We start from the raw sequence: 26,482 nt of genomic DNA, 5'->3' as shown, positions 1-26,482 counted from the left end.
TGACTCAAATTCTTTCGAAATCGTGGGACAGTCTTGCAGGCCACCTTGGATACTGTTAGAGAATAAGTCCCTTCAGTCTAGTACTAGTACAGATGGTCAAGTACCATCGATGGCGATGAAATCGTGAGTCGTCCCACAATTTGTCGAATCGCCACAGTATCTCCTCCAGAAGAGCTTGGTGTCACGTCCTCGTGGCGCCATGATCGCAGGATCTCGCTCGGACAGTAGCACCGAATCGTCATGTATGTGGCAATGCATCAACTGTAGCACCGGAGTTGTCATAATGGAAGCAGTGACCGCGGACGCCAGCGGACAGCTTTAACAAAGCCAAAAATGAACTACTGTATAAGGTCATGAGCTAAACCTTACAGAATGATGAAGGCAGGCGTTCCACTACTATCGCGCGCGGTGAATGATCAATTGCCCGGTCACTGTTACACTACGGTATGTGCTAGGCAATGCCACGCCTAGCTATCGATTTCAATTGTCCGATTATGCTCAATATCCGCAGCCCTTGACGACCACCCTGCTTCCACACTCTCACGCGAATGAGCTTTTGGCTAACAAACTGGTGTACCCATCCTATACAGCTTTGCCTTTTGAACCGCCTCATCGTCACTTGGCAAACTGCTATTCCACGGCTGCATCGGCGGATGACACTTTTTTGCGTCTACTCACCATCCTCAAAGTCGACTCAAGAAATGCAAATCGCAGAAGATCTACAGTCATCACCACCCAATGTTGTGCGCCGCCCTGGCCATAGTGACATCCAGGGAAGTGTAGTCATGCTAGTATGAATAAGTATAATAACATCACGTCTGCTGTCACATTAGCTTCCAGATTGCACATCCTTCAGATTACCACATTCGCTTCATCCGTCTAAAAACGAGATACTCCCAAGCAGACCTCTCGAAGTTAGCAGACTACACAACCACCAAAATGCAATTCACACTCCTCCTCGCCACCATCTTCGCCTCGCTCGCTGTAGCAGCACCTGTAGGCAGCAGGACAGGATCCGCCCTGGTACCTCGTCAGTCGAGCGCTTCTGGCAGCGGCAGCAACAACGCTGGCTCGACCTCAACCAGCACAACGAATGGTGGCCTTCTCGGTGGTCTCTTAGTCGGTGGTAAGCACAAGTATCGCTTTCGCGGGGACCGTCAAGATAGTTGACCACATACCGCAGGTGCCGCCGCCGCATCCGAAGATGGCCAAAGTACAAGCTCCTCAAGCACATCGGAGTGTGGTATGTCTCCCACCTATTGCATCGTTATCGACGACCACTTAGGCTAATGAATCGCTGCGCAGATCTGATCACCTGCACCAGTGGAAGCAGTGCTGCTGGTCCATCTGGAAGCTCGTCCTCGTCGAGCAGCTCAGGCCTGGGAAGCAAGTCTGCATGAGCATGACTTCCCCCCCGCTAGTATGAACTTGTTTTGGGCTGAATTAATTGCTGCATATTTACAAAGCGTCGCAGAAACAGCTGTGCATTCCATGAAATCAATACACGAATCTCCTACAACTTGGCACCTTGCTTCCGCATCTTCTCTCGTTCCTGATCTCGTATCAGCCGTCGTAGGATCTTACCACTAGCACTCTTGGGCACCTCGTCAATAAACTCGATACCGCCTCGTAATCGCTTGTAGTCTGTCTTGTGGTCTTCAACATGCTTGGCAATCTGTCTCTTGAGCAACGCATCGCTCTCCTCGATCGAGCCGGGCGCTTTGACGACGAATGCTTTAGGAACCTCGCCTTCTCGATCTGATGGTACGCCGATGACGACACAGTCGTTGACAGCCGGGTGGGTGAGGAGATGTGCTTCGAGTTCGGCTGGTGCTACTTGGTTGCCTTTGACCTTGATCAATCTGTAAAATGTGTCAGCAAGCAAAATAACTCACAGGAACATGCAGTAGTATACGCACTCCTTGATCCTATCAGTGATGAAGATATGCTCAAAGCCATTCGAGCTCTTCGCAATCATAGCCTCGTCGCCTGTACGCATATACCGGCCATCCTTCTCATCAATGAATGTCTCCTTGGTAGCTTTATCGTTGTGCAGGTAGCCGAGCACCACCGAAGGAGAAGCCACCCAGAGCTCACCAGGCTGATTGTAGCCTGTGATCTCGTTACCTTCAACAGTCACTAGCCGCACCTTCATGCCTGACAATAGCGAGCCAGAGCTACCGAACCAAATATCATCCGGTACAGTTGAGCAGACGACGGTGCTTGTCTCGGTCAAGCCATACCCTTGTCGCACAGCCCACTTGGGGAAGATCTTGAGTAAATCGTCTGCCGTCTCCTTGCCTAGTGGAGCTGCGCCAGTGAAACATGCTATCACGGACGACAGATCGTAGTTCTTGAGTATCTCCTTCGACTTGGTCAGGTGAATTATCATTGGTGGTACCAAGTACAACATGTTGATCTTGTAATCCTGGATCGTTTGCAGAAGTAATTTGAAGTCATACTTTGGAAGCACGATCACTCCATCGCCACGATACGCAGCTGCATGCGAACCGACAACCAAACCGTAAATGTGCGACATTGGTAGCAGGCCCAGAACTGTCTCGGTGTATGACTGGAGATTGTTCTTCTTCATGATCGCATCACGAGTGGGCACCTCATGCGTCTTGATCTGTAACGTATTGGCGATGACATTGCTGTGGCTGATCATGACGCCTTTGGGCAGACCGCTAGTACCGCTGCTGTAACAGAGGTACGCCGTCCTCTTCGCGCCGTCGCCTTTGCTCCATGTCTTATCGGTGCTTTGTGTAGGTGCCAGTTTCGCGCCTTCGGCGATAAAAGCTTCGAGGTCTTTGTGCGCAGAGACATCTATGCCTTGCTGCATAGCAGGGGCCATGGGCAGGATGAAAACCTTCTCCTTCGGTATGCCAAGCTTCTGCGCAGCCTTCAATGTAGTCGCGAGCAATGCTGCACAGGTGAAGATGGTCTTCGCGCCCGAATCCTTCATCTGATACGCCAGCTCATCTGCGTTGTATGCCGCGCTCGCACAACTCGCAATGCCACCCAATCGATGCACCGCCCAAGTCAATGGAACATAGTCGATGGTGTTCAAGCTGAAGATGCCGACAATCTTGTCATACTCCGAGCCCTGATCTGGTCGCCAGCCGAACTCTTTGGCCAAAGCTCTTGATAAGTGGTCGACTCGCTCCTTGACCTGGAAAGCATTGTATGTTCGTCCCGTCAAACCGTCTGTGAAAGGGTCTTGACTGTAGCCCAATGGGTGCCGTCCGTAGTTCTCATCCCACATGAACGTCTCTATCGAGACAGATGTGGGCACCTCGGGCAGTGGTAAGGTCCATGATGGTGGTTCGAAGGGCATCGTGGATGGCTGGTGAGGTTCGAGGGTCGAGTCGGTGGTCGTCGGGAACAGATGATCGGCACGCGAGTTTGCTTCTGTATGCGTCCCCAGCTCTCTGCTAATCGTAGTAAGCTAGTGAGCTGATCTGATCTGATGTAAGACCTTGCAGCAAATACGGGTACAGGAAGAACAATGTTGCCGGGGATGAAGGACGAACAACTCGAGCTCGTAGACCAGCCTCGGCCTCGCCTTTCCTACCCATAAGCCGCGCCTCCATACAACTAGCTCGCCAGCCGCGTCTTGCAAGAAGATGGTGCCTTTTGACCGAGGTTCACTCCCCGCGTAGTGGCTTGAAGTCAAAAAGAGTCGCGTGGGAACGCAATCGTGGAAAGTTTGAGCCGCGTGGTGGTGTACATTTTCTCGTGCAACGTGGAATCCTCTCTAGGAGACCTTTGTCGCAAAATGTGGGCGAGGACCACGCGAGCGGTGATCTAGTGGGAGTAGATGTGAAATTGTCCTGCACTAATTGTCGCTAGCCATAGAGCCGTATCACCATACGACATCAGCAGATCTCGTTCCGGCCTATTAACGAGATCAGACGAAATGCTCGCAAGGTGCATTCGCTACCTGCACTGACCAAGGAAATACTTGGTCCGTCGTATCCACCGACAGAAGCTCATCTGCTCTCCTCTTTGCTACTGCTTGGGCCCATAGCACTTGCACCACCCACGCTCATCGTACTTGCCCAGACAGTTCCAACAGAAACCAATACTGCACCTCGTACCTGTGAAAAGAGATCAGCTTGCCACCCCGATGAAGGTACCCTAGGATTGAAGAAGACTTACAGAACATAGCCGAACATCCACCATCCTTCTCGATAGCCTTCTTACAACCCGGACACGGCTTCGTCAACCGCTTGATCTTCTGCAGGGACAGATCTTCCTCATCGATTCGATCCTTGACGCGAGCTTGATACGCCTCACAGCTCTCGCCTTCATGCCATGGACGATCGCAAGTCACGCAGGCTTTCGCACCGCATTCCTTGCATTCGAAGATGTCGTCTGCGATAGGCTTCTCAGCTGGTCGATCGGCTGGCTTCTGCTTGCCGCGACCTTTCCTCTTCGGTTGTTCGGGCTCCTCAGGCTTGTTCGGTGACGAGGTCTTGCTCTCGTGCACGTGGCCTGCTCGACAGTCGGGAGCCATGCACCATCTCCAACCTGGCGTGTTGTCGATGATATGCTTGCGTTCGGCCTCTTCGAATCTAGATTCCGTGATCAGCTTGCGTGGCATGTGGTAAACGACCTTGGCACTTACTCCTTATACACCTTCTTAGTCGTGACTTCCTCCAAATCATCGTCCTTCATGATCGCCACACATTGCGGGCATCTGATCCCGAACACTTTGCCTCCTTCGTCGCCTGTGGCGTAGTTCGAGCTGTCAACTTGCGTCTGAACCCATTTCTTCAAGCAAGTCTTGCAGGTGTTGATAAGATGATCGCAGTCTGTGCTTGGATTGTAATCCGGGAACTGCTTACTCGTGCGTTCGGCATCGCAGCTGAAGCAGAGGTATTTAGTAACGGCTTCGATCTTGCGTCGCTTTGCAGCTGGAGCCATGGCGCGGTTTGGTTGAATCGGGTTATTATCGTTGGTATCCTGATGTGTGGGTTTAAGGTTTGAAGCTGCGATGTGCCTTCCCGATGTGCAGATAAGTTTATGCCGCTCAGGCCACGTGATATTTTCGCGGAGGCAGCTCGTGAAGGCGTATATGCCTGTCGCATGTGCCTGATAGATCGCATTCGCTGGGGCACCGACTTGCTATTACCATGCACGTCGAGAAGAAGTGTGCAAGGCTTACGCTGTTGCAAGAGAATCCAGCAAGATAAAGGCAAGAACAACAGATTAACGTTCAGCCCACTCTTGAATTAGGCAGCCACGGTTGCCTTGCACGTGCTCACGATCAGGACGACGTAAATGTCACAGTACAAATCTATATGATATACACCGAACCAAGCTCGACATCCTCTCTCAAATGTGGAGGGTACTCCGTGGTGATCTTCTCCGAACTCCAGTCTACATGCGACCTAATGAATATCGTCTGGTCCGGGAAAATCTGATTTACAATAATAGGCCAGTGAGTGCAACCCGGACCCGAACAGTTGAGATGAATGATGTAGAAACTGGGCATACGATGCCCTGATCGATCGAACACTATCCGCTGTGCGCTGCCCTGGTACAACAGCCCTTTGTTCGTCATCGCATGATGAGGCCGATGAATGTAATTGGCATCGAGAAGTGGTATCCTCGTCACACTCCCTGCTTCTAAAAAAGCTGCTGGCGACTTGGCGAGGATGGTCGTTTTCTTGATTGCGGGTCCTGATACTGCTGTTCTGTGGTGCGCGCTCCAGGCAAGTATGGATTCGTCGTTGGAGGTCGCAATGATCTGTAGCTGAAGTCTTTGAAAGGCCTTCCCAGCGCCTTCGCCGTACAATAATGGCATGTTGACGTTGAGTAGGCCTAGTAAACAATATGCAATGTCTTCTGGACGAGTCGTCTCTCTCTTCGCGGCCCAGCTGATCCTTTGAGCTACCGAGTGGCTCGATAAAGTATCATTGTCAACCAGCGTCTGCTTGGGGATGCCTGTGATGTTGTGAATCATATCTGCCAGCGCCAGCCGATCGCCAATGATCTCCCAGTGCCGACTGATAAAAGTCACGTAAGGTGGCGAAAGTAGCTCCTGCAACGTCCAGCCACGGCTGAACCATTGACTCTGGCGCATGTACTCCAAGATCCGCTCGCGGTCATGCCCAAGGGAGGGCACATCGCTGAGTAGGGCGAAGCATTCTCTTGACTGCTTGTACCATGCGAACATGGAGTTGACGGCTTCGGAGACTTCGGCACTGCTACGCTTGTCGATGCAGCAGGTATCGATCCAGACCCATTCGCGCCCTCGGGCTTTGGCGAATGAGCAGAACTCCAATACCTTCTTGTAGCCAGGGTTTTGAGGATGCTGATGCTTGCGGAAGTCCTTGAAAGAGATCTCGTCTTCACCCCATCGGTGGCTCAGGATTACATAGTGTGGAATGCGATCGCCAAGGAAGTCTTCGAATTTCAGCGTCTTGACATTGAGCAGCCGCATTGTTATGGCATTGACATTTGCGTGGTTTCCCTCAACATGCTTCTCGGGGTCGGACTGGAAGGCTCAAGGTCCATCATGGCATCTCCAGTCCATGAGGTGGCGAAGGAAGATATGTAGATGTATCGTCTCTCTAGCAACATCCCAGAACGAGGTGATAGATGGAGCAAAGAGATGAAATGTGATCTGGATAGTGGATATGTTGCGAACGCTCGGACTACACAAATATGTTGCCAATCACACGCCTCGTTGTTACTGCTTCTCCCTGTCACCATCCCACAATTTGTCCCTCTCTCTCTTCTTCGAACTCGTGCTCGGAATACTACGAAGGCTAGGCAGGGCTGGTACACGGGCGTTTGCATTTTGTGCTGGAAGCATAACGACCAACGACCAACGACTTTACGATCTAACGAAATTACGACCAAGACAATAGCTCTCTCGCTCTCCTCTTGCACTGCTAAGTAGCACATCGCAAGAGCCACCGTTCTCACTATGGACTTTGCTTTTCAGCGTCAAGATGAGACGGCTATCTCTGGTATGCGTACATCTCCAAGTCAGAACACCCCATTATTGACACTTTCACAGAAACCACGAAGATCGTCCCTCTAACATGCCACGGCCACTCTCGTCCGATCACGCACCTGTCGTTCTCTTCGCTACTCGCCAACAATCCATCATCCGGCGCCTCACAATTCTACATCATCACAGCCTGCAAGGACAACAATCCCATGCTCAGGGATGGTCTAACTGGAGATTGGATAGGGACATTTATTGGGCATAAGGGAGCAGTATGGAGTGCTCGCCTCAGCGATGACGCTACGTTAGCAGCTACGGGAAGTGCAGACTTCAGTGCAAAGGTGTGGGATACTTTCACAGGAGAGACGTTGGCGACATTACAGCATAATCATATTGTTCGAGCAGTGGCATTTCCGCCAGGAATCAGGACAGGAGTAGTGGCTACAGGCGGTATGGAGAAGAAGCTGAGGGTGTGGGATCTGGGTGCTGCGGTGGTGGGGACACCTGGTGGGACGGTCAATGGAGTGAACGGTACCGGCAACACAATGACGCCGTCGTATGAGATTGGTGAGGGCGAGCATCAAGGTGCAATCAAAAGTATTGTCTGGACACGGGATCCGAACATCCTCGTTACGGCAGCAGACGACAAGAAGATAAGATGGTGGGATCTTCGCAATCGTGCCTGCATAGCCACGTACGACATTGATGCCCTGCCCACATCTTGCGAACTCAACAGCGGTCTGGACGATACGCCGCACGGCACCCTGTCAGTAGCGGCAGGCAAGAACATCTACTTCTTCTCCGGATCGCAACCAGGACAGCTGTTAAAACATATCAAGACCGACCGCGAGGTGGCGAGTGTGGCGCTCAATGGTGCACAGAGACGGTTTGTGACCGGAAGTCCGTCAGATACGTGGGTACATGTCTGGGACTATGATCTTGAGAGAGAGCTCGAGACGGGCAGGGGTCATCATGGGCCGGTGTGGACGACTGGCTTCAGTCCGGATGGGATGCTGTATGCTACCGGCAGTGAGGATGGTACGGTGAAGATGTGGAAGTTCGCTGGTGGTGCTTATGGGTTATGGCGGTGATAAACGCGACTATCACCAGTTCTCTAGCAGGAGAAGGGACGTGCGATGAGGACAATCATCGTATGATGACGAGAGAAAGACTGACAACTTCGCACGGATGCTCAGGGTCACGAATTCGGAGCTGGACAGATCTAAGGACAGCTAGTAATGGATCTTGCAGTCTTCACGCCGGCGCACTCACTCCGTGTCTGCGAGCATCTCGCCGCTTCCGCTTCCTCTGGACCTTCACAGACTTCCTCTCGTCTTTCGTTTGTTGCTGCAACAATGCGCTGCGATGCCTCAAATTGGAAGCACGCATAACACCCCATATTCGCTGGACAATTCGGCCCTTCCCCATCGCAAGGGCCTTCACGATCACCGCCAGATTGGCCTGCTGTATCTCGATCCAGACCTTCCCGTCGACTTCCATACTACCCCACGACCATTGCGGCAATCGTCGCGTGCTGAACTCCGTGCATAGCACTACCCAGGCCCACGTCCGGACATAGCTGAGGGATCCTTCATTCATAGTAGCCACGAGGTCCGAATTGCCCACATGCGGCGCAGTGAGACTTCGTTGCAAATGGCCTGGCATTTCGCGCGGCCAGGTTGCGAGGGACTTCTAGTCTTCTTCGGCATTGTGGGCGTGTTGGAGAAGTGCCAGACGCCATTGGTGCCATGTCCAGAATGGTGCGACCAGGATCTCAGGGAGACGAGTCTTGCGGGGGCGAACGCCGACGGCAATGTCGAGCTCGTACGGGGCTTTGATTGCTGGTATGGGCAGCAGGACTCGAAGTGCGCTTAGCGCGAGATGCTCGGAACGGCGGGTGAACAGTATATTGTCTTGACTCTTGTAGTCATCGCGAACCCACCAAAAAGAAGGTGCGGAAGGCCGTGTCAAGCGTCGCAGGCGACCGATCGCCTTGTCTTCATGGCGGCGAGCACGCTTGTCTATGGACCTTTAGCCACCATAATGCCAGCTCATTGCATGGCACAACAAACCTTCATGTCGTCTCCTCGATCGACTAGTCTTGATTGAGGTTCTGTTGCTACTGCCCATGGTCAATGCGGTGAACCACTGTAAGTGTTCATGAGGATCGTGAGCATATGGTATAGGTGACCTTGGCCGCCGCTGACGAGGAAACGGTATCGTACGCAATTAACATCAGTCGTCATGTGATGCCACGTCTATCATATCAGTGAAGAGGGATCGTGTCAAGTACCATCTCGACGAAACATCATGATTCTCACCGCTCAGATGGTGCTTGCTTAGGTTACAGACCGGAGGCGAAAGGGGAGAGCACCAGGCGTGAAAAGGAAAGTGAGGTATTCCTTCATTGAAGGTGCTTTCTTGTTCATCGCCACCAATGTCAAAAGAACGCCGGCTATCTTGACACACCTAGCCGTTGCAGTGAAACTATCAATATCCGTACAGCTCACATTGAGCACGCACACTCGATGTACTGTCGCTTGCGCGAATCCTCCATAAGCGCTGAACCATTGCCAGCCCCAAACCATGATCATTGCTATTGCCTTGCCATCACCTTAACAACACCCTTGCATACCTATGCTCATGCCATGCGCATGTGTCCCTTCGCCAGTAGCTTCACAGGCACTTCTACAAGCCGTGTCGCCGTGCAGTATGCTTTGCTAGTGATTCCTGCGAAAATAGTGATGATTCAAACAAGAGCGCCAAATCCACAAAAGAGAGCCATGCCTTACAACATGAACGCGTAACATCGCAGCTCTGTCCGCACTGGTAATTAGACTCCACGTCGCCTTGTAGTGTTCGTGCTGGCATTATGTGTGCTGGGGATGTGTTGATGCCATTGCTCCATTCGCCTGATCGCCATGTATTGTGCCAATTTGTTATAAGCGCCTCCCAGCGCCGGTGATGTAACGATTCTCCGATGTTTAACGAAGCCTCACGATGTATGCCGCTTGATAGTTTCGCTCAACCCAAACCTTGTCTCCATTGCGCCATTGCCGCCCGAACCAGTAAGGTATTTTGCAAAATGGGGAATCTTGTTGCATGAAGAAAGCCAAAGAAGAAAAGTCGGATTGCCGCCTCAAGATATGAATAGCCAGAAACGCCAATGGAAAGTCTATTATGTTGTATAATGGTGCCAAGTTGATATGGCGGTAGGAATGTGTTTCACGTGCTCATTACTGCCACCACTAGCGGCCTTGGGTCTGCATGTAATGATTGCTATACCCGTTCATGCCTCCAAGCCCGTTGCGACCATCGCCTGCCCCAAATGTGGCGGCACCCATATGAGGTGGGATACCACCAGACATAGTCCGGCCGTGCAGTTGATCTGCAAACTCACGTGCTTGTAGGCCCCACGGATCCGAGAAATGGCCATCCATAGCTCCGACTGGTCGTTGCGCTGGCGGCGCATTGTAGCCGTAGGTTGCAAACCCTCCGACAGAACCCAGGCCAGGCGGTGGTCCAGAGACGCCACTGAATGTCTGTCCGCCATTGCCCATTGCGCCCAGTCCTGGAGGCATATTTGGGTTGCGAGCTTCATACCCACCATTTCCAGAGTGCCCACGCTGTCCGAGTGGATTCTTGGAATAGCTGAGGCGGATTCCGCCTCTCACGCTGTTGCGCAAAAGTGTGCCGTAGAACCTTTGGAGAGCACGAGTGGCGAACGTGATGTCCTCGAACTCTACAAAAGCCATCGGACTGTTCTGCGGCTTCTCACGACACAACAGACGTTTCCAGCCAGGCGCGTGGCTGAATATCTGCTTGAGCTCCTCCTCAACGGGACCGTGTGGGAGGTTGCCAACATACAGAGTATTGCAGGGTGGGTTTTGATCAGCAGGATTATTCGGCGGAAGTTGTTTGTTTTGATTATCGTATGCGCCATTGTACTGGTTGGCGTAGCCATTGGGTCCGCCGGGCGACATAGGTGGCTGCATATAGCCGTTACTTGGCGAAGTGAGGCCGTTGCTAGTGGGAGAGATCAAGCCACCGTTGCTGTGGTCATTCGTGTTGAGTCTGCTCATCTGAGACACCAGCGTGTGCTCGTTATTGGGCGACCGAAGATTGGATGACGACTCATTGTTGGCTGCGAATGCGACTGGATTGCTGATCAGCCTGCCGGTCTCCTCATCTCCCTCGTTGTCATCGTTGATGGTCGACTTTCCGGTCCTTCGGTGATCGTAGAAGCCGTTCATATGTGGCGATTGTGACGAGAAGAGATTCTGCATATGTACGCTTGCTTCAGGCACTGGAAATTCGCTGCTGTTGTGCGAACTGCTAGGCGTGGGTAGGGGCGGCGAAGTCTTATCACTGGTCGGGTACAAGCTATTATATCGTTTCCGCTCAGGAGGTGGGCCACCCAGCGAGCCATTTGACGATGCGGAGCTATTCTGCGTGCGGACTGTCCCATCGATCGTAGAACGACGCTCGAACGGATTGGCATAGCTCCTGCTTCGAACCTGCACCAGAATTGGAGCAGTCTTTACACTATTCATCTTGCCGTGCAGCATCCGTTTCGCCTCCTCCGCCGTGGTTTCGGTACTGAAGTGAGCCACACAAGCGACAAACCCCGCATCCTCGGGATAGGTAGAGTCAGCCCACTCGGCGCCGAGATACTGGTCTCCTGCGAACACAAGCATATTATCCAGGCTGTCGCGAGTTATGCCAGGCGGGAGATGTCGGATGAGCACAGTCGTAGGGCCCCCGTCTGCTCGCAGGACAGAAGGATCTGATATGCTTGTTGACAGAGATGGTGCGACTACAGTGCCGGCGCGAGTCTGACGATACGAGCCGTTGGATACCGGGCTGTATGGACCCGTTCTTGTCGTGCTATTCGGCGGCGAGATCCCAGAAGACTGCCGCGAACTGCTGTAAGACATACGAGGCTGTGCGGAACCAGTGAAGTGTCCGTTCGTGGCTCTACTTGGATCAACCATACTGGCTAGAGAGGTATGCCGAGCGCTCGGACCTTCCATCGTGTCAAGAGTCGCCAGAAGGGAAGTACGAATAGCCTATGCGCCCGCTGTTGCGACACGAGAAGAATGTTGTCACTCGGAACGTCTCCAGTCGCGCCGTAACAATGACTTTGAATAGCTTGTTGGTGGTGAAAATGAGTGCGCCGTGGATAGGTCCTTGTCGCGCAAAGATGCGACCAGCGACAACGCGCGCGAGTCGCGAGAACTTGCGCCGAATGTCGCGACACGAATGCGAAGTGCCTTCTAGTCGTACAGATCGTGAGTGAAAGATGAGAATATGCGGCGCGTAGTTTTGCGGCTGGTATAAATGCGTGCAGAGTGTGAAGAAGCAGGCGCGCAGTGCTCTGCCAGATGGCAGATGTTGGTGGATGGATATTCGAGGTCGCAGAATCCCGGCCTCGCTGCAAGAGCCACCTGCACCCTCGGAAAGTTGGTCAAGGCTTTTACAGTAATTGTGTGGGGAGAGACAGTTGAAGACAACCTGGCCTACGATGCTTTTGGCCGAGTCACCAGTGGTCATGAACTCTGAGCAGGAAAGTGTGGACGCATCAGCAAATCGAGTCGTGCACACGAGCTGACAGGCCCATGTAAGCCTTACGACGGGCTCGATGCGGTTGACCTGCAGCGAGTTGCATATCCCGCCGGACGCTGCTGGTGGGATGCTGCTAGCTGCGGGGCATCCTTCTTACCTATCGGATGCCATGGCTTGATAGAAATGCTGTGGGAGTCGAAACTCTGTGATATGAAGCTCCAGGATTGGTAGACAATATCTGGTTGGCGTCGGTCTCGTGACAACATCAAAGTTCCCTCTGTTCAGCACATCGTTATTATCGTTCTGCTGTATCGAGCATACACAGCATACAGTACCATGCGAGACCCGACCGTGAGACTACAGATACCGGCTTCCGCAACATGTCGCGGCAGTTGGACCGGATCCGAGGACAAGGAACCCTAGCCCAAGCGGGCTTGCTGTTTCCAAGACACCAGCTTCAACTTCCCTGTCACTCGCTGGTTGCTTTCTTCTGTGCATCCCGTATCACACCATGATCTAACAACAGACCGTTGTGCCAGTCAGCCAATCAGGACTGCCGAAGAGTGTGCATTCTGAGATCCGCTTTCTACCACTTATACTTGTCAGCCAGAGCGAACTCCACCACTCCGCCACCACGAGAGCCCCCTTCCCGGCATCTGATAGCGGCGTTGTGCATGACACGCGATCACGCCGTCAACCTGTGTGGCCAAATAGTCTTGGGTGCATCGTACCCGGCCTCCGGGGTCGCACAATGAGTACATGTAGACGGGGCCAAGCACGAAGGGTGCGCCAATCCTCGGTTTTCACGCTCACATCTGCCGTGGCCAGCACGCGGCACTCGTGGTCACACAAGATGAAAACATCCTTACCGGATCGTACGACCCCGCGTTCTCCGGGAGAAGCAGCACCGCAGACAGGCTGGTGTATCGCCGTCTCTTGTCAGTCAGACGGCGGCCCCGGCGTGACCACTCCGATGGAAGCTCGCTAGTGCTCAATCTATAGCTTGTGAAGGAAGGAGGTATCATGTGCTATTGGCAATAGGATATCCTTGTCGTGGTGTCAAGATTCGTCGTGCGTGACGTTCGATTTTGATCATAATTGTGACTGTCGGGATTCTTGTGAATCGTGACTGCTACATTCAGCGAGCCCCCACCAAAAGAGTGGACCTTCTGCTGACTCGATCAGAGCTGGACCCCATATGCGTCTTGGGGCTGTCTGCGCATCTCAGGATGACACAGCTTGCGAGCTCCAGTTAACTAGTCTGCTTGAAGCACTGCGACTCGATAGCCACACCCACATGGCCGATTGAGACTTGTCTTCGTCGTGCCGCTACAAAGGACCATTGCCAGGTGACTAGCAATGACAATGGAAGGCCCATTGATGTCCCCAGCCTAGAGAGTCAGCAACCTTTGCGACCGGTATAACAATACTTGATGGATTTCTGGTAACTCGATCAGCTCGGAGTATATGACACCACGGTATGATTTTGAGAAGTCATTTCACTCATGCTGCTACACGAACTCGGGATCGAAAAATGCCGTAGAAGCATAAATTACCAAAACGTCACATTTGTAACTCGTATCAATCGTTCTGGTAGGCAAGAAGTAGAAGCGTTCGCAGCCAGCGTGATCACTTCTTCGCGGCAGCTTTCTCAAGCTTCACGTCGAATACATCTTGTCCAACTCCAATCGCCATCATACGTAGGACAGGCTCGCAATTATCCTCAGTCAACAGCGTTTCCTTGGGAAACAGTTGTTTGTCCTTTCCACCCCATCGAACCTTGACCTCACTAATGTGATCTACGCTATCCTTGTTCCTGTACTTGCTCAAGATCTCCTGACAGTTTGGAGACAAAGCAGCCAGCTTTTCCATTGATTGTTTGAGCTCGTCAAGGTCGTGGCCGGGGTTCACGAGAATGACTAGCTCATTGTCAGCCAGGACGAGCTGTACGAACGGATGGATGGCATTATCGCAGGCTTACTCTCATGCCGGTTCGAGCCCTCGATCATGAACAGGGCCGGGAACTCATGCTGGCCTGCCATCTCCGTTTTCTTGGAGGATGAACGTCGTGGTAAGGAAGTCATGAAGACCAATCGGTAGATGACCTTTTGACTGCCAAAGTCGTTGGCGCTAGTGTGACGCAGGTTTGTTGATCGTACAATAGAGTTCAACGGCCCCACTGCTATGCCGTTGTTTGTTGTGCTACGGTATGATGGTCCTTGCCTTCTGCTCCGTTCGATGCTTCTCTCAATCACAACACGTCGCATGGTAAGCCGGAAGCAACTTGGTCGACATGCTGGATCCACAGCTCGTTGCACAACCTGATCCGAGTGCCAAGGATGACGTCTGCGGCTCAACGAGACCGCGACAACATCAACGGCGATAACGACAAAAGATGTCGTTGAGATACTGAATCTAAGTAGAAAATAACGACATTTTTGGATCATTTCTCCCTGCAGACGAGAGGGTCGTCGGGCGAATGACATGACGGCTTGTGGTATTCAGCTTCTGATGCGGTGGTTGGTATAAGACAGATCTAGATGACGGAGGTTCTGTGTCCATTGACGACAAGTCATGTTATGCCACTAATTTTGCGAGCAGCCCATAGGCCATGACACAACAAACGTGCTCTTAAGCCCAAGTGATCTTGATCAAAGGCGTCCTGTACCCAACATTCGCGCCATCGACCTTGGTGTAAGTGACGTAAATGTAGTTGCCCTGGCCGTCATTATTTGTCAACTCGGGATGAGCTTGTTGACTGTACGCTCCACACTCGTTCGAGCCGTTCTCGCCCGCATAGAACAGGGCAGGTGTTGACCATGGACCTTCCGGAGCCGGAGCAGTAGTTACATAGAAATTTGCATTGCAGCCGATAGCGCCAATGCCAATCCAGACGTAGGCGCCAAAATACTGGCTGTAGTAAAACGTGCCTTGACCGCCCGTGCCAGCATTAGGGACGACGGCTTCGCTCGCGCCATCAATTGGAGGGGTGTTTGTCCAGCCTGTGGATGTGTAATACCGATACTGCGAGACGTCTTCCACAGCAGCTGTCGGAACTCTGGCCAGGGCAATAGCGTTGTTACTCATCTGAGCATAGAGATAACTGTGTCCACTGTCCTGAACCCAGCCATATGTGCCATAGGGAATGCTGTCCTACGGCCAGAAGTACTCATTCACAAGTGTGACCGGTGGTAGTTGAGACGAGGCCAAGCCCATGGCGTAGTCGGAGCGATAGAGACTCGTCGCAGGCGTTGGGTCAAGATTGCTGAGATCACTGGCAATGTGAGATCTTGTAATCCAGGAGTAGAGTGCTGCGCTGGAGCTGGAGCCTGAGCCAGCAATCATTGGTCTTGAGTTCTGCCAGATCGCATACCTGGTGCCATCGGCGCAACCACCGGCTGGGGATGGTCCACATTCATCAGCCTGCACAGGGAAGTAAGCAACAGAGTCGCTGTTGTCTCCATACATATTGAGTACGCCATCGCTGTCGATCGCCGGTAAGGCAGAAGAGTTGAAGTCCGTCCAGGAAGCCGATGACGAGAGGAAGGCAGAAGAGCTCTGGCTATCACGGCAGGTCCATAATTCGCGGCCGAAAACACCAATAGACGTGCAGCTGTCGCGATTCCATGTTGGGTCGGAGACTGTGCCTATGACTTCAGCGGAAGCTAGTGTTGGAGTAGTCGAACGTTGACTTAAGGCCGATGGAAAGGCATGACATGAGATGTAGAAGCTTGCTAGAGTGATCGAAGTAGAGAGCGACATTGTATGTGGTATGTTGACCAGTATAATCAGACGGCGAGTAAAAGGCTCGTAGGGGGAGGATCATCTACATTTGTAGATCGTCCACAGGCCATGGCTGAAGGAGCTGTTTTACATGCGATCCTGGAACCACTTACAGCAGCCGATGAGGTCTAAGCATTGTGCATTTGTGATATCCTGGACTGCGCTCAGGAGTGATGGACCTTGGACCCCGTGGGTTTCCGACTCGGTCAACATCGCTCATCTCGCGTCGGTCGGTGGATCAGGCGTCCAACACGTGAAGCATAGCTGTGCTTCTGTGAAAGAATTTCGCATCATGATGGAAGGGTCGGGAGATGAGCTGCGGCACCCAAGGATGATAAACTAAGACGGCCTAGCCCGCAGACACGATGCACAGACTGCTGCGGCCAGATCCACGCGACTTTCTCACGACTCATCGAAGGTCTAGCTAGGGTTGGCCTAGAAGACTGATCAATTCTGTTCCATCCAGAACGAGCTACGAATTCGCTTTGACGGCGGCCGGTTTCCAAGGAGAAGGGGTCCTCATAGTTGAGATGCCTGAAAAGTGCTGGTGGCATGACTCGAGGAGGTATCAACCAGGATCCTCGCTGCAAAGCTGCTCCCTGATGACAGCCAACGGCCATTGCTGATCAGAAGCGCAGCGGACGCCGCCCAAGCTTCGTACATATCGTCTACGGTGAGAGAAATGAGAAGGGTGTTCTGTGACGGTATTGTACTTCTTCTAGCCACAGTATCTCGCGATCCGCAAGTTGCAATTTTCCCACTGGTTGGGGGCGAAATTATCATGGCTATAATCGTCTGCCGCAGGGGCTGAGCGGAATCCTTCACGCAGAGCTCAGGTAGGATGCGACTTCGAATGCGCTTTGGTTGAGGTGTATATTTGATCCGGTGGCACAAGGCCTACTGCTTAGTGTTGGCCCTGATTAACGAGCGATGGAGATGATGTAGTTCAGACGCCTCTTCCAAGAACACGAACGTACGGTGCTCCTCCGTGATATACCATACTCGTAGGGCAAGCCTGCACTTCCTTACCTCGCTCCGTCGAAAGGCGTCTACTGCGGATCAGCGTAGAGTCTTTCCAGCCGTTGACCAGAGTATCATCGAAAACTACCTCACAGTGCAGCAGGCTGCTCGGATCCGGTCAATATCACACCACGCGCCAGGATGTTGAGCACTATACCAGCAGGGTGCTACCTACTCACTCTCCTCGCCATGGTGACAATTGCTGCCACCGACAGTGGCTGTTACTCTCGTGCCATCGGCATCATACAAGCTGGCAACTGGATAAAATGCTCAAACACAGCTCTCACACTCAACGGTGCCTCAGCATGTTGCTTGGCAGGCTCGCTTTGTGGTGAAGATTCACTTTGTCACACACCAGAATCGCTGAGTACCGGCGGCGACAACTGGTACCCAGCAGGCTGCACAGATCCAACATATACCGATCCTGTCTGCCGGCTATCATGCAGTAAGTGAGCTTAATTATTGTTAGGCAACGGATGGTAGATTGACTCAGACTACAGCTACCGGTTATCCAACCTTTGCCACATACAACACATCAGCTAGTCTTTGGGCTTGCTGTGGCGCGGGTGGCTGTAATGGTACATTGACCGGCGAGACATTTTCTGCTATTGCTCCAGCCCAATGGTCAGCTGTACCAACCACGGCAACAAATTCATGGAATGTCGCAGCGACAGTCAGCATACCCACATCGACATCCTCGGCTACATCAGCAATGACATCTGCGGCATCAACGACAGCGAGCACAACTTCGACACCAACCACTTCAGCATCTCAATCCAGCGGCCTCAGCACCGGCGCCAAGGCTGGCGTTGGCATTGGTATTGCTGTTCCCGTTGTAGCTCTACTCGCCGGCCTTACTTTCTTCCTACTACGAAGAAGACAGCAGAAGGGTGCGATTGAACTACGAAACGACTACAGTCTGCCGCCCTACAACGAGGCCATGCAACACACAGCCGTCTACAAGTACGGTGGGCGTGTGCAATCCTCGGAGCTGAATGGAAGTATGCCAGAGTCAAGACAGGAGCTAGATGCGGCTTCAATGCCGCATGAGTTGCCCACCGAGCACGCACGAGAGCAGAAAGCATAAGGATGAATCTCGAAGTAGACGGGGCGAGTATGATGCGTCGTGCAGCAGCAGCGGCCTTTATACTACATTGACTCCACTGTACGTTTCAGCCGCCAACTTACAGGGGCTGAAACTTCGCTTTATACTAGAGACGTGCCTTTCACTTGCCACGATAGAAGAACCTACCGTTAACATTGGAACACTATGACCCTCTCTGGCTGTCCAATGGCAGTACGCTGCACTCCTGACCTCATCGACTTGTCTACTCCCGAGCCGCATCGCACATGAAGATGTATTGAGCAAGGCGATACCAAGACATGCAAGCTGCTCGTGGCTTCTTCAGCCGAAGGTACATGGAGGGCTTCGGTAGCAATCCGCCCGTATCGGATGATCGAGGATAGTGGTCTTCTCCGGACGCCTGGCCTGATCACAGCTCATCTACCACATCATCCGTCTTCCACAAGCTATCGTGATCATGCTCTCCCAGGCGTCTCGTGTACAATCTCTCCCTTTCAACGCCAACCTTCTTCTTACATATAGTGTACAGGAACGCACAATATCTGTCTAACTCTCGGCCATGGTGCCTGGTCAATGATGTTCGTTATTCGTGGTGATGATGTACAGAGCGCAGTGTCAAAGGCGCTCAGGATGTGTTAGGATGCAAAGCGGTCGCGCTAAATCGAGTCATTCTTGTCGAAGGCGTTTGTGCTCGTTGGTCCATCAGCGTCGCGGAGCTGTCCGCTCTGCTCTGCATACGCAAGTCGTCCGTATGGCCAGACTCGCGACTTTGGGTCGAATTCAGGTGCGAACGTCGCCTCAATCGTCCGTGGCATCGGCTTGATGGACGCGGGCAGGCTTCTCAAGCCACCTCCTCTTTCCAGGTCGAGTCTCGAAGTGCGGAGCTATGGACGATACGTCCTGGCCATCAGCAACCATGGTACTGCGCGTCTTGTTCCTGTAAGCGTCCACTATAGCTAGTCAGCATTGAAACTTTTCTGTCCTGTCCATGTCGAAATCACCCACAAGATCGCTGTAAGAACAAGGTCCGACCATTGAACGTCCTTGCTTGAGCCCAAGACATACGGTACCCGAGCTCGTTCAGAGCAACCTCCTTCACTCTCTTCGACTTCGTCATCCTCGGCACCGGCAGCTTGGCCTCACTCCCGTCCATCAGATTCACAGGCACCATGGATTTCCCTATCGTTGGAGCAGTCCCTGACACACCCTCTTCCAAATCATCTTCGTCATCCCATCTTCTGCTCTGATGTGGTGTTCCTGGCGGTGAGCGCATCTGTCGTGGAAAGTACGACCGAGGGTACACGGAGTTGATTCGTAAATGCTGATCCGGCATGTCATCCATCTTGACCTGGTCAAGCATGACACGTACTCTGACTCGAGTATCGCGCTGCGGATCCTCGACAAGAATGAATTTGCGTCGTTTCGATTCCGGCACGTCGCCAAACAATGCACGCTTCGAGTCCTCGGCCTCATCTTTCATGGAGGATGCGCTCGCTGCAGTCGTGAGAGAACCAGCATGGCGGTGCATCGGGTCCATTGCATCGTGTAACGATGGCATCGACGAAGCACCTGGACCTGGCGGCGCAGGGTACTCAGGGTAGAAGCTTTGAGCGTAGCGGGCCGAAGTAGGCGACTGTAGATCCGCTGATTCATTCGGTGGCGGAGCCTGATGATGGTGTGCCACCGAACTATTACCGTTGTATTCATTTCCGCCTATAGTGATGATCGTGGATTAGCGTCGATCCCGAGGTAAGAAATTAGCATGGGTGTTTGCGAAGCGAGGGCGAAGCGAGCAAAGCAGGGGAAAGCACATGTACAAGGGATGTATGCTAAGATACGAAACGCATTGCTGGGTATGGGCCAATTGATGCTCCATTGATGTCTGTACATGATGATACAGGGCCCTGTTTGTATTGCCGGGCAAGCTCTTCATTCGTCTTCTTCTTCGTGTGTGCTCGTAGGGTATCAATACAAAAGGGCATCTACATGTGATATATCCCGCCAACGCCCTCACTACCAGGATGATGGTACTCGTGCTGGTGGTGGTGAGGGTGCATTGTCGGGACGACAGGGCCAAGATTGGGCATTCGAGGAGCCATACCTTGTGGTGGTAGCCCTGCGTTTGCAGGACCCTGTGGAGTCGGTGGTAATGTAGCTGCGCTTGACGGCGCACTGGTCGTCTTTCTGTTGTGTATCTTCGCCATTCGTCGTACTCTCCGACTTCGTAGTCGTTGATCTTGATTGCTGTTTCGCCAGCTATCGACTGCTCTCTGGATCAGACCTCGTTTCTCCCTCAGCACAGGATTGAGCTGCGCGAGCGCCCATCCCACTGCATTGCATTCGCTTTCATAGTGTAAGCGGTTCCCTTTGTACTGGTCCTTGCCGCAACATGCGCGTGGATATACGCAGTTGCTCGACTTGAAATCCTGAGGTAACTCATCGACACTGACGGATTCAACGTCGCACCGGATAGTGTACTCCATCTTGACGCGATCTCGTGAGTATTCGAAGGCTATCCATTGCACACCATTGTTGTCTTGGCGTACGACAAGAGGTGTTGTGGCCGGTATTGGACCAGGTGCTGGCAAAAGTTAGCAAAGAGTGCTCAGACCCGATCGCAAGTCTACCTACCTGGACCTGCCGGTGTCTGAGGTGTTCCTTGCGGTGCGTTCACGACGGACTCCGGCCGTTGTAGCTGAGATGGCTGTGGCTTGGAATCGATCATGGAAGTCGGCTGTACGTTAGTGGGCTGATGTTGAGGCGGCTGGGGCACCGAGTGTTGATGCTGTTGATGTGAGATCAACATGCCCGGCGCTGATGTGATGGAGGGGTGGTGGCCGGTCGGCTGGTGTTGCGCATAAGGGGACTGTTGCTGTGCCATTGGATAAGGTTGATAGTACATCTGCTGCGCCATGGGCGCCATTTGGTATAATGGACGGCCATGAGCATCAGTCTGTGGTGAGTGCATTGACGACGGAGAGTTCGATTGCGGTGTTTGATAAATCGACATAGGCGGGTAAGGCTGGCGGCTCATAGCCGCTTGCGCCGCCATTGTGTCGTTAGGCTCTGAGACACCGATCAGTTCCGGCACAACGTCTGGTGGGGTGCAAGACAACATGTCAGGCCCATGGCCGACACATGTTCGACGTACCTGAAGATGCGTAGCTCCCAGTCGCACTGTTCGTGCTGTACGGACTGGGATGCGCGCCGAAGAAGGTTGTCTCGCCGGGCTGCTGTGTAGCGACACCCGTTACAGAGCCAACGTAGGGCGACTGATGCTGCTGTGGTAGACTGTGAGCAGACGAATGCGGAGAAATGTAAGGTCCCTGTCCAGCCTGGAGATTCTGGGCTGGGTGCGGAGACTGAGGGCGGTGTTGTTGGATCAACCCTGCGGAACGTGGATGCTGTATTTGCTGGGGTGGCGGGAGACCTTGGGCGATGTGAGACTGTTGATTCTGCGGGTTCCAGTCGTTAGTAATGCGTCTTCGACGTTACTCGAAGTGACACGCGACGTGGGATGTTTGTTGTTCGTCCTCGCATCCTCTGGTTCGGGCTGAGCGGGAGCAGACGAAAGGCACCATAGGCTCAACACGGCAAGCCCAAAGGTAACAGGGGGCAGGGAAGATGAAGCAAAACGGTGAGGCAGAGCTGTCATATGCATATGCGGCGTGGAGGGGTACGGGCGGGGAGTCCTGCTCCACAGCAGAGCCATCAAAGCTTGAGTTGACTGGTGCTGGGCCGGTAGAGGAGGTTTGTGAAACATGTGCGGAAGCGGAAAGTTTAATGAAAGGGCATGCGGGAAAGGCGTATCGTGGTGCAAACGACCAACAAGGACGGTGAGCCGTACCAGAGAGCGATGTGCGTCGAACATGTCTGCTGCGGAGCGTTATGCAAGATGCAACGTGAACATGGATGATGGCGGCAGTGAGGTCGGTTTGCAGGGTCGGTAGTGGGGTTCTGGCTTCCTCAGGCCAGCGAGTCGGAGCAGGTAATGCAGCGAGCCGATAGACAGGTCGGGCGGTTGGCGAGGCGTGCAGGGCAGTCGACGGTCACAATACGTGTGTGTGTTGGTAACGAAGGTGCAACCAGGTAGGTGTGCAAGGCAAGTGCCAGACGCGACACCAGGATTGTGATGGTGATGATGAGGCAAGCCAGGCTCCCAGCAGGTACTGTAAACAAGCGTTTGGCGTTGGACGGTCGATGGCGCGCAGAGAGGTGACAGGGTTTCGCAGCAGGTGAGCAAACGAGCGACGAGGGTGCAGCTGGGCGAAAGGCTAAGTAAGAAAAAGGGCTTACCCAACTCGCGCCAACACCTGCCACTCCTTCCTTCCGCCGCGCAAATGAGTCTGCCGAGTGGTCCGCCAGCGTTGCGTGTCGACAGATTACAGCTAGAGGCGGCCAGCAGCCCGAGCGAGAATGCTAGCAAGAGTCGCGAGCGACGCGATCTGATCCAGGATTACTGCTTGGAGGCTCGCTTCCATTGAAGGTGGAGGAACGAGGAAGCTAGTGCAGCAAGTCGAAACAACGCCTCAATCACGCTAAATCGCGTGGCATTCGACGGAAGGCTTGCACCGGAAAACACTCCTCTTCAGAACATCGTCTTACCAACCACAACGGCGTCTTATGAACTTCACTCCATCTGCTGCTGGTCTTGTCGGCGACTCTGCTATATATCAATTGCCCAGTTCTACGACGCCGTATGCCTTCGTATACTGCATTCCGCGACCCACCTAGTTCGCTGACGAATGCACTGCTTCAGGCAGATTGCGTCACCAGCTAGTGCATGCACGGCAAATACAGTCCGATGGACGCTCGACTCGCTTTGATGAGGGGATCAAAGTTGTGATTCTCATGTATGCCCGATGCACTGACGTTCATCTGGCCATGAAATATGGTTTGTAGCACATCTCATCTAGCAAGACCGAAGCTTTGTAGCCGGCTCCGCTACATGAGGCAAACACTGCTTGACCAGACCACTCACCAACCTGTCTGGCCTCCTCGTTTCTCGAGTTGAACCTTACATATGTCGTCGCTGCACGACACCGACAGAGTTGCCTCCCTTGGCGTGTCAACTTCACAACGGTCTGTGGGAGCAGTTGGAGCCGTCAAAGTGACCCGCAGTAGCGTCGAAGGATAAGGTCTCGAGGAAACGGTCACTAGTCTCCCGGACGCCTCTCCTTCTGTGGCATCGATCAGCTTGGTCGTCCCCTGTCAATCTCCACATGTTCCGTGACTGCACGTTGTGAAACTGCATCCTCGTATTCAATCCGAGACGATGCTGCCTTTGCAGAATAATAATCACGCAGTTGATTCGAGCAATCTGGGCCTTGATAGATGCGTGATGTAGATGCATCATGCGCTCATCACCAACTTATGCTGTGCGCTATATAGACAAGGATACTCCATGCTGCCATGCAGCACAGTTCTCTAGTCTGCCTCGCTTACAGCGGGACTGCGGTGGAGTAGCAGCCACGGCAGTTGATAGGTTGGCAGTGAAACACATCTTGCCTCGGACGTTGCCATTTGCGGTCGTGGTCGTGTTCGCCTTATCTTTACTTGCTCATATTCAAGTGACAAGAGATGCAGCTTGGAGATGGCTGAAGTACACCGACATACTGCGAGCATCACATGGAGGGGAAGTCCGGACGACAATAGCTTCCGTCCGGCGACTTCACCGCAACAGATGCTATGCTGTGCATAAAACAGTACCACAGCTCACATCATGCGCTGTTGAGAAATCATGGCAAGTGCCGGAGTCTTGTTCAAGTGCTTTGCCGCAACAACCGTTCTGGCCTCAATGTTTGCCCAAGGTTCTCAGGCAGGTTCGTGGGCACTTCGACTTTGCAACGGAAAGTTACGCTGCCTCGCGAATCGCGGTGGCGGTGTTTGCGCTTCAGACCACCAATTCTTATTATTATTCATCGTCGGCACCTACTCTGCCATGGACGGCATCGGCACTGTAAAGATCCTTGGACAGATGTACGTCCCACCACGGATTCGGGCCTTCGTGACCAGGTTCGAGAGGGACATCCCAGAAAACCTCCGATGCCAAGACCCTCGAATAGATTGGATCTTGTTCTGCTTACTTCTCATTACATCTCCGTGCAACAAATTGTGCTTGAACAATGATAACGGGTTGACAGATGTGTACAAGCACAATGACTATGCAGGGCGCGTCACGCGAATATGACCGATGAATCTCCTTGCAACCGTTGTTGGCATGTCCGTCGCTTTCCAAGAATTGTTTCGGGCATCGGAGTAAAACGCCCGCACCTCGCAATCAACTGTTAGAAACCTTGAAGTAGCCGCCAGATGCCGCAATTCGCTGTTCAGTAGTCCAGCCGGATCAGGTCACTGCCTTCGGACTTCTTTCCTCCACCCTCGGTGTTTTCGATCTGCACCGCACAGGAGGTGACAGCACAACCTCTGAGACTACCACATTCGTGCAAGCGCAAGCGTAGGAGCATTCTCTGATCGGAAAGCTTCGCAAGCAAAGCCTGGAGTTCGCCATGAAGTCTTGAAGACAACTCAAACACCATCCCAAAGCGTATTAGAATTGTACTGAGTCACGCCACATGTGTGCTGTACACTTTGACCGGACTGGCAGACGTATGATACTGTGCAAAATGCGCGATCAAGCATACGACTCTCGTCAAGCTGATGGCTGCCGTCGATGCCCGCTTTTGGCATCGTCAACTCACCAAGATTCGACTAGACTTCGTCGACGGTAAAACTAAACAAGCGATCACACAACGGTCAATGGTTCTGACAGCAACGACGTGCCGCGGTGAAACGGTGGTCTTGAAGCATCATCTCTCCGCAGGCGCCACAAAGTCTTGCCAGAGTGCAAAATGCCCGCTTATGTTTTCCGGAACCACACCCGTTCGCTCTGTGACCCTACGACTCTCATTATTGCGTCTAGGCTGTCGTGGTCGTATGCCATTATTCGTCTTTCGACCAAGTGCAGATGTTCACATCAAGCATTGGTGAGCAGAGCATGATTCATTTACGGTGTCAAACTGCCATTGATCATCGACCCACTTGACAACGAGTGGCGAGCAGAGTATGCTGCAACACTGAGGTATCTGCTGGACTGCTGCAATTCACACCTCCATACTCAGACCAGGGATCCGATATATACTGAATGAGTCCATCGGCCTTTGGCTTTCCGTCTAGACGCGAGCCCTACCAGCTTTGTATCGGCCAGCGAACTGTTCAGCCTCTGTTGAAGCACAAGACACTCCGCACTTAGCAATATACGATTGGAAGATCGCCGAAAGGTATCGTCGTAAATATCTTTCTGTTCACTACAGGCAGCAACTAAAATATCCGTCGTCGTACCTTGCAGTGCTTGGTCTGCGTGGGAAGAGCAAGCAATGTTGATTACATCCGTCAAGGAGGAATGTCGTATCTCATGGTTAAATCTTCACAATGCGAGACCGTTCAGCGCGAGGGTGCAGCTGTTGTCAGGATGGCGACTCTTGTTCAATGGTAGCCCTATCAGCATGTCATCTCTCCACCCAACGACTCGAGCCCCGTCGCCCCCCTTCCCAACACGTTGCCGAGTATGATGTCCGGGTAAATTATGCTTGGGAGAGGCCAGAGCAAATCCAGCCATATCAAATTGTAGCACGAACGAAGCCTGACGTGCGCCCTGGGTCCCAATCGTCGCTGTACGCTCTCGCTCTGCCACTGTGAACAGTCTTCGAGAAGGCATAGCCGGAAAAGACGTCTACTCGATACTGTGCTCCCGGATATGGACTGCCACTGGCCCACGTCAGCGACTTGTATGTCCAGATTACAGTGCAGCCAGTCCTACGGTAAAGCTTACTCCTCATTAGCAGACCACTTGATGTTGCCTTCGAAGTGCCAGTCACGATCACTACTGATATAGCTGTGATGCCAATCCGCCTTATTCTTTGCTGACAGAGCTTGATCAAACAGCTTGCCCACGCGAATGCCATCAGCATCAACCAGAGCAGGCTTTGGACTCTTCTGCCATCGTCGAACAAGATGCAGATCTGTACAAGGAGGTTGTGACAGAAACATCTTTCGCCACGACGCTT

At 52.8% G+C, this 26,482-nt stretch overlaps 10 protein-coding genes across 10 annotated transcripts; 3 read left to right on the top strand and 7 right to left on the bottom strand.

Annotated features, from left to right (window-relative positions):
• Positions 1 to 939: 939 nt before the first annotated feature.
• On the top strand, positions 940 to 1,400 carry LTS14_004583 (uncharacterized protein; the record flags this gene model as incomplete). Its single annotated transcript, XM_064837284.1, has 3 exons — positions 940 to 1,126; positions 1,184 to 1,243; positions 1,306 to 1,400. The coding sequence occupies 3 exons, from the start codon at positions 940 to 942 to the stop codon at positions 1,398 to 1,400; spliced, it is 342 nt and encodes a 113-aa protein (XP_064695243.1).
• Positions 1,401 to 1,513: 113 nt separating this feature from the next.
• Positions 1,514 to 3,337, bottom strand: LTS14_004582 (uncharacterized protein; the record flags this gene model as incomplete). Its single annotated transcript, XM_064837283.1, has 2 exons — positions 1,514 to 1,862; positions 1,920 to 3,337. The coding sequence occupies 2 exons, from the start codon at positions 3,335 to 3,337 to the stop codon at positions 1,514 to 1,516; spliced, it is 1,767 nt and encodes a 588-aa protein (XP_064695242.1).
• Positions 3,338 to 4,011: 674 nt separating this feature from the next.
• Positions 4,012 to 4,929, bottom strand: LTS14_004581 (uncharacterized protein; the record flags this gene model as incomplete). Its single annotated transcript, XM_064837282.1, has 3 exons — positions 4,012 to 4,100; positions 4,162 to 4,577; positions 4,631 to 4,929. The coding sequence occupies 3 exons, from the start codon at positions 4,927 to 4,929 to the stop codon at positions 4,012 to 4,014; spliced, it is 804 nt and encodes a 267-aa protein (XP_064695241.1).
• A 373-nt stretch (positions 4,930 to 5,302) lies between these two features.
• LTS14_004580 (uncharacterized protein) lies at positions 5,303 to 6,451 on the bottom strand (the record flags this gene model as incomplete). The annotated part of the gene is made up of 2 exons (XM_064837281.1): positions 5,303 to 5,385; positions 5,503 to 6,451. The coding sequence occupies 2 exons, from the start codon at positions 6,449 to 6,451 to the stop codon at positions 5,303 to 5,305; spliced, it is 1,032 nt and encodes a 343-aa protein (XP_064695240.1).
• Positions 6,452 to 6,940: 489 nt separating this feature from the next.
• On the top strand, positions 6,941 to 8,055 carry LTS14_004579 (uncharacterized protein; the record flags this gene model as incomplete). The annotated part of the gene is made up of 2 exons (XM_064837280.1): positions 6,941 to 6,983; positions 7,034 to 8,055. The coding sequence occupies 2 exons, from the start codon at positions 6,941 to 6,943 to the stop codon at positions 8,053 to 8,055; spliced, it is 1,065 nt and encodes a 354-aa protein (XP_064695239.1).
• Positions 8,056 to 10,212: 2,157 nt separating this feature from the next.
• WHI3 (cell cycle RNA binding protein whi3) lies at positions 10,213 to 11,958 on the bottom strand (the record flags this gene model as incomplete). The annotated part of the gene is made up of 2 exons (XM_064837279.1): positions 10,213 to 11,750; positions 11,904 to 11,958. The coding sequence occupies 2 exons, from the start codon at positions 11,956 to 11,958 to the stop codon at positions 10,213 to 10,215; spliced, it is 1,593 nt and encodes a 530-aa protein (XP_064695238.1).
• Positions 11,959 to 14,158: 2,200 nt separating this feature from the next.
• Positions 14,159 to 14,571, bottom strand: LTS14_004577 (uncharacterized protein; the record flags this gene model as incomplete). The annotated part of the gene is made up of 2 exons (XM_064837278.1): positions 14,159 to 14,448; positions 14,511 to 14,571. 2 exons carry the CDS (start codon positions 14,569 to 14,571, stop codon positions 14,159 to 14,161), a joined length of 351 nt encoding a protein of 116 aa, XP_064695237.1.
• A 589-nt stretch (positions 14,572 to 15,160) lies between these two features.
• Positions 15,161 to 16,291, bottom strand: LTS14_004576 (uncharacterized protein; the record flags this gene model as incomplete). Its single annotated transcript, XM_064837277.1, has 2 exons — positions 15,161 to 15,682; positions 15,707 to 16,291. The coding sequence occupies 2 exons, from the start codon at positions 16,289 to 16,291 to the stop codon at positions 15,161 to 15,163; spliced, it is 1,107 nt and encodes a 368-aa protein (XP_064695236.1).
• A 1,230-nt stretch (positions 16,292 to 17,521) lies between these two features.
• On the top strand, positions 17,522 to 18,419 carry LTS14_004575 (uncharacterized protein; the record flags this gene model as incomplete). The annotated part of the gene is made up of 2 exons (XM_064837276.1): positions 17,522 to 17,777; positions 17,833 to 18,419. The coding sequence occupies 2 exons, from the start codon at positions 17,522 to 17,524 to the stop codon at positions 18,417 to 18,419; spliced, it is 843 nt and encodes a 280-aa protein (XP_064695235.1).
• A 795-nt stretch (positions 18,420 to 19,214) lies between these two features.
• Positions 19,215 to 21,468, bottom strand: LTS14_004574 (uncharacterized protein; the record flags this gene model as incomplete). The annotated part of the gene is made up of 4 exons (XM_064837275.1): positions 19,215 to 19,366; positions 19,482 to 20,129; positions 20,518 to 20,997; positions 21,048 to 21,468. The coding sequence occupies 4 exons, from the start codon at positions 21,466 to 21,468 to the stop codon at positions 19,215 to 19,217; spliced, it is 1,701 nt and encodes a 566-aa protein (XP_064695234.1).
• Positions 21,469 to 26,482: the final 5,014 nt, after the last annotated feature.

Source organism: Recurvomyces mirabilis, assembly GCF_035927965.1.
Source record: "Recurvomyces mirabilis strain CCFEE 5264 chromosome Unknown scaffold_10, whole genome shotgun sequence".
Classification (NCBI taxonomy): domain Eukaryota; kingdom Fungi; phylum Ascomycota; class Dothideomycetes; order Mycosphaerellales; family Teratosphaeriaceae; genus Recurvomyces; species Recurvomyces mirabilis.
The sequence above is the reverse complement of the archived record's forward strand: the minus strand, read 5'-3'. Positions and strand labels throughout refer to the sequence as shown.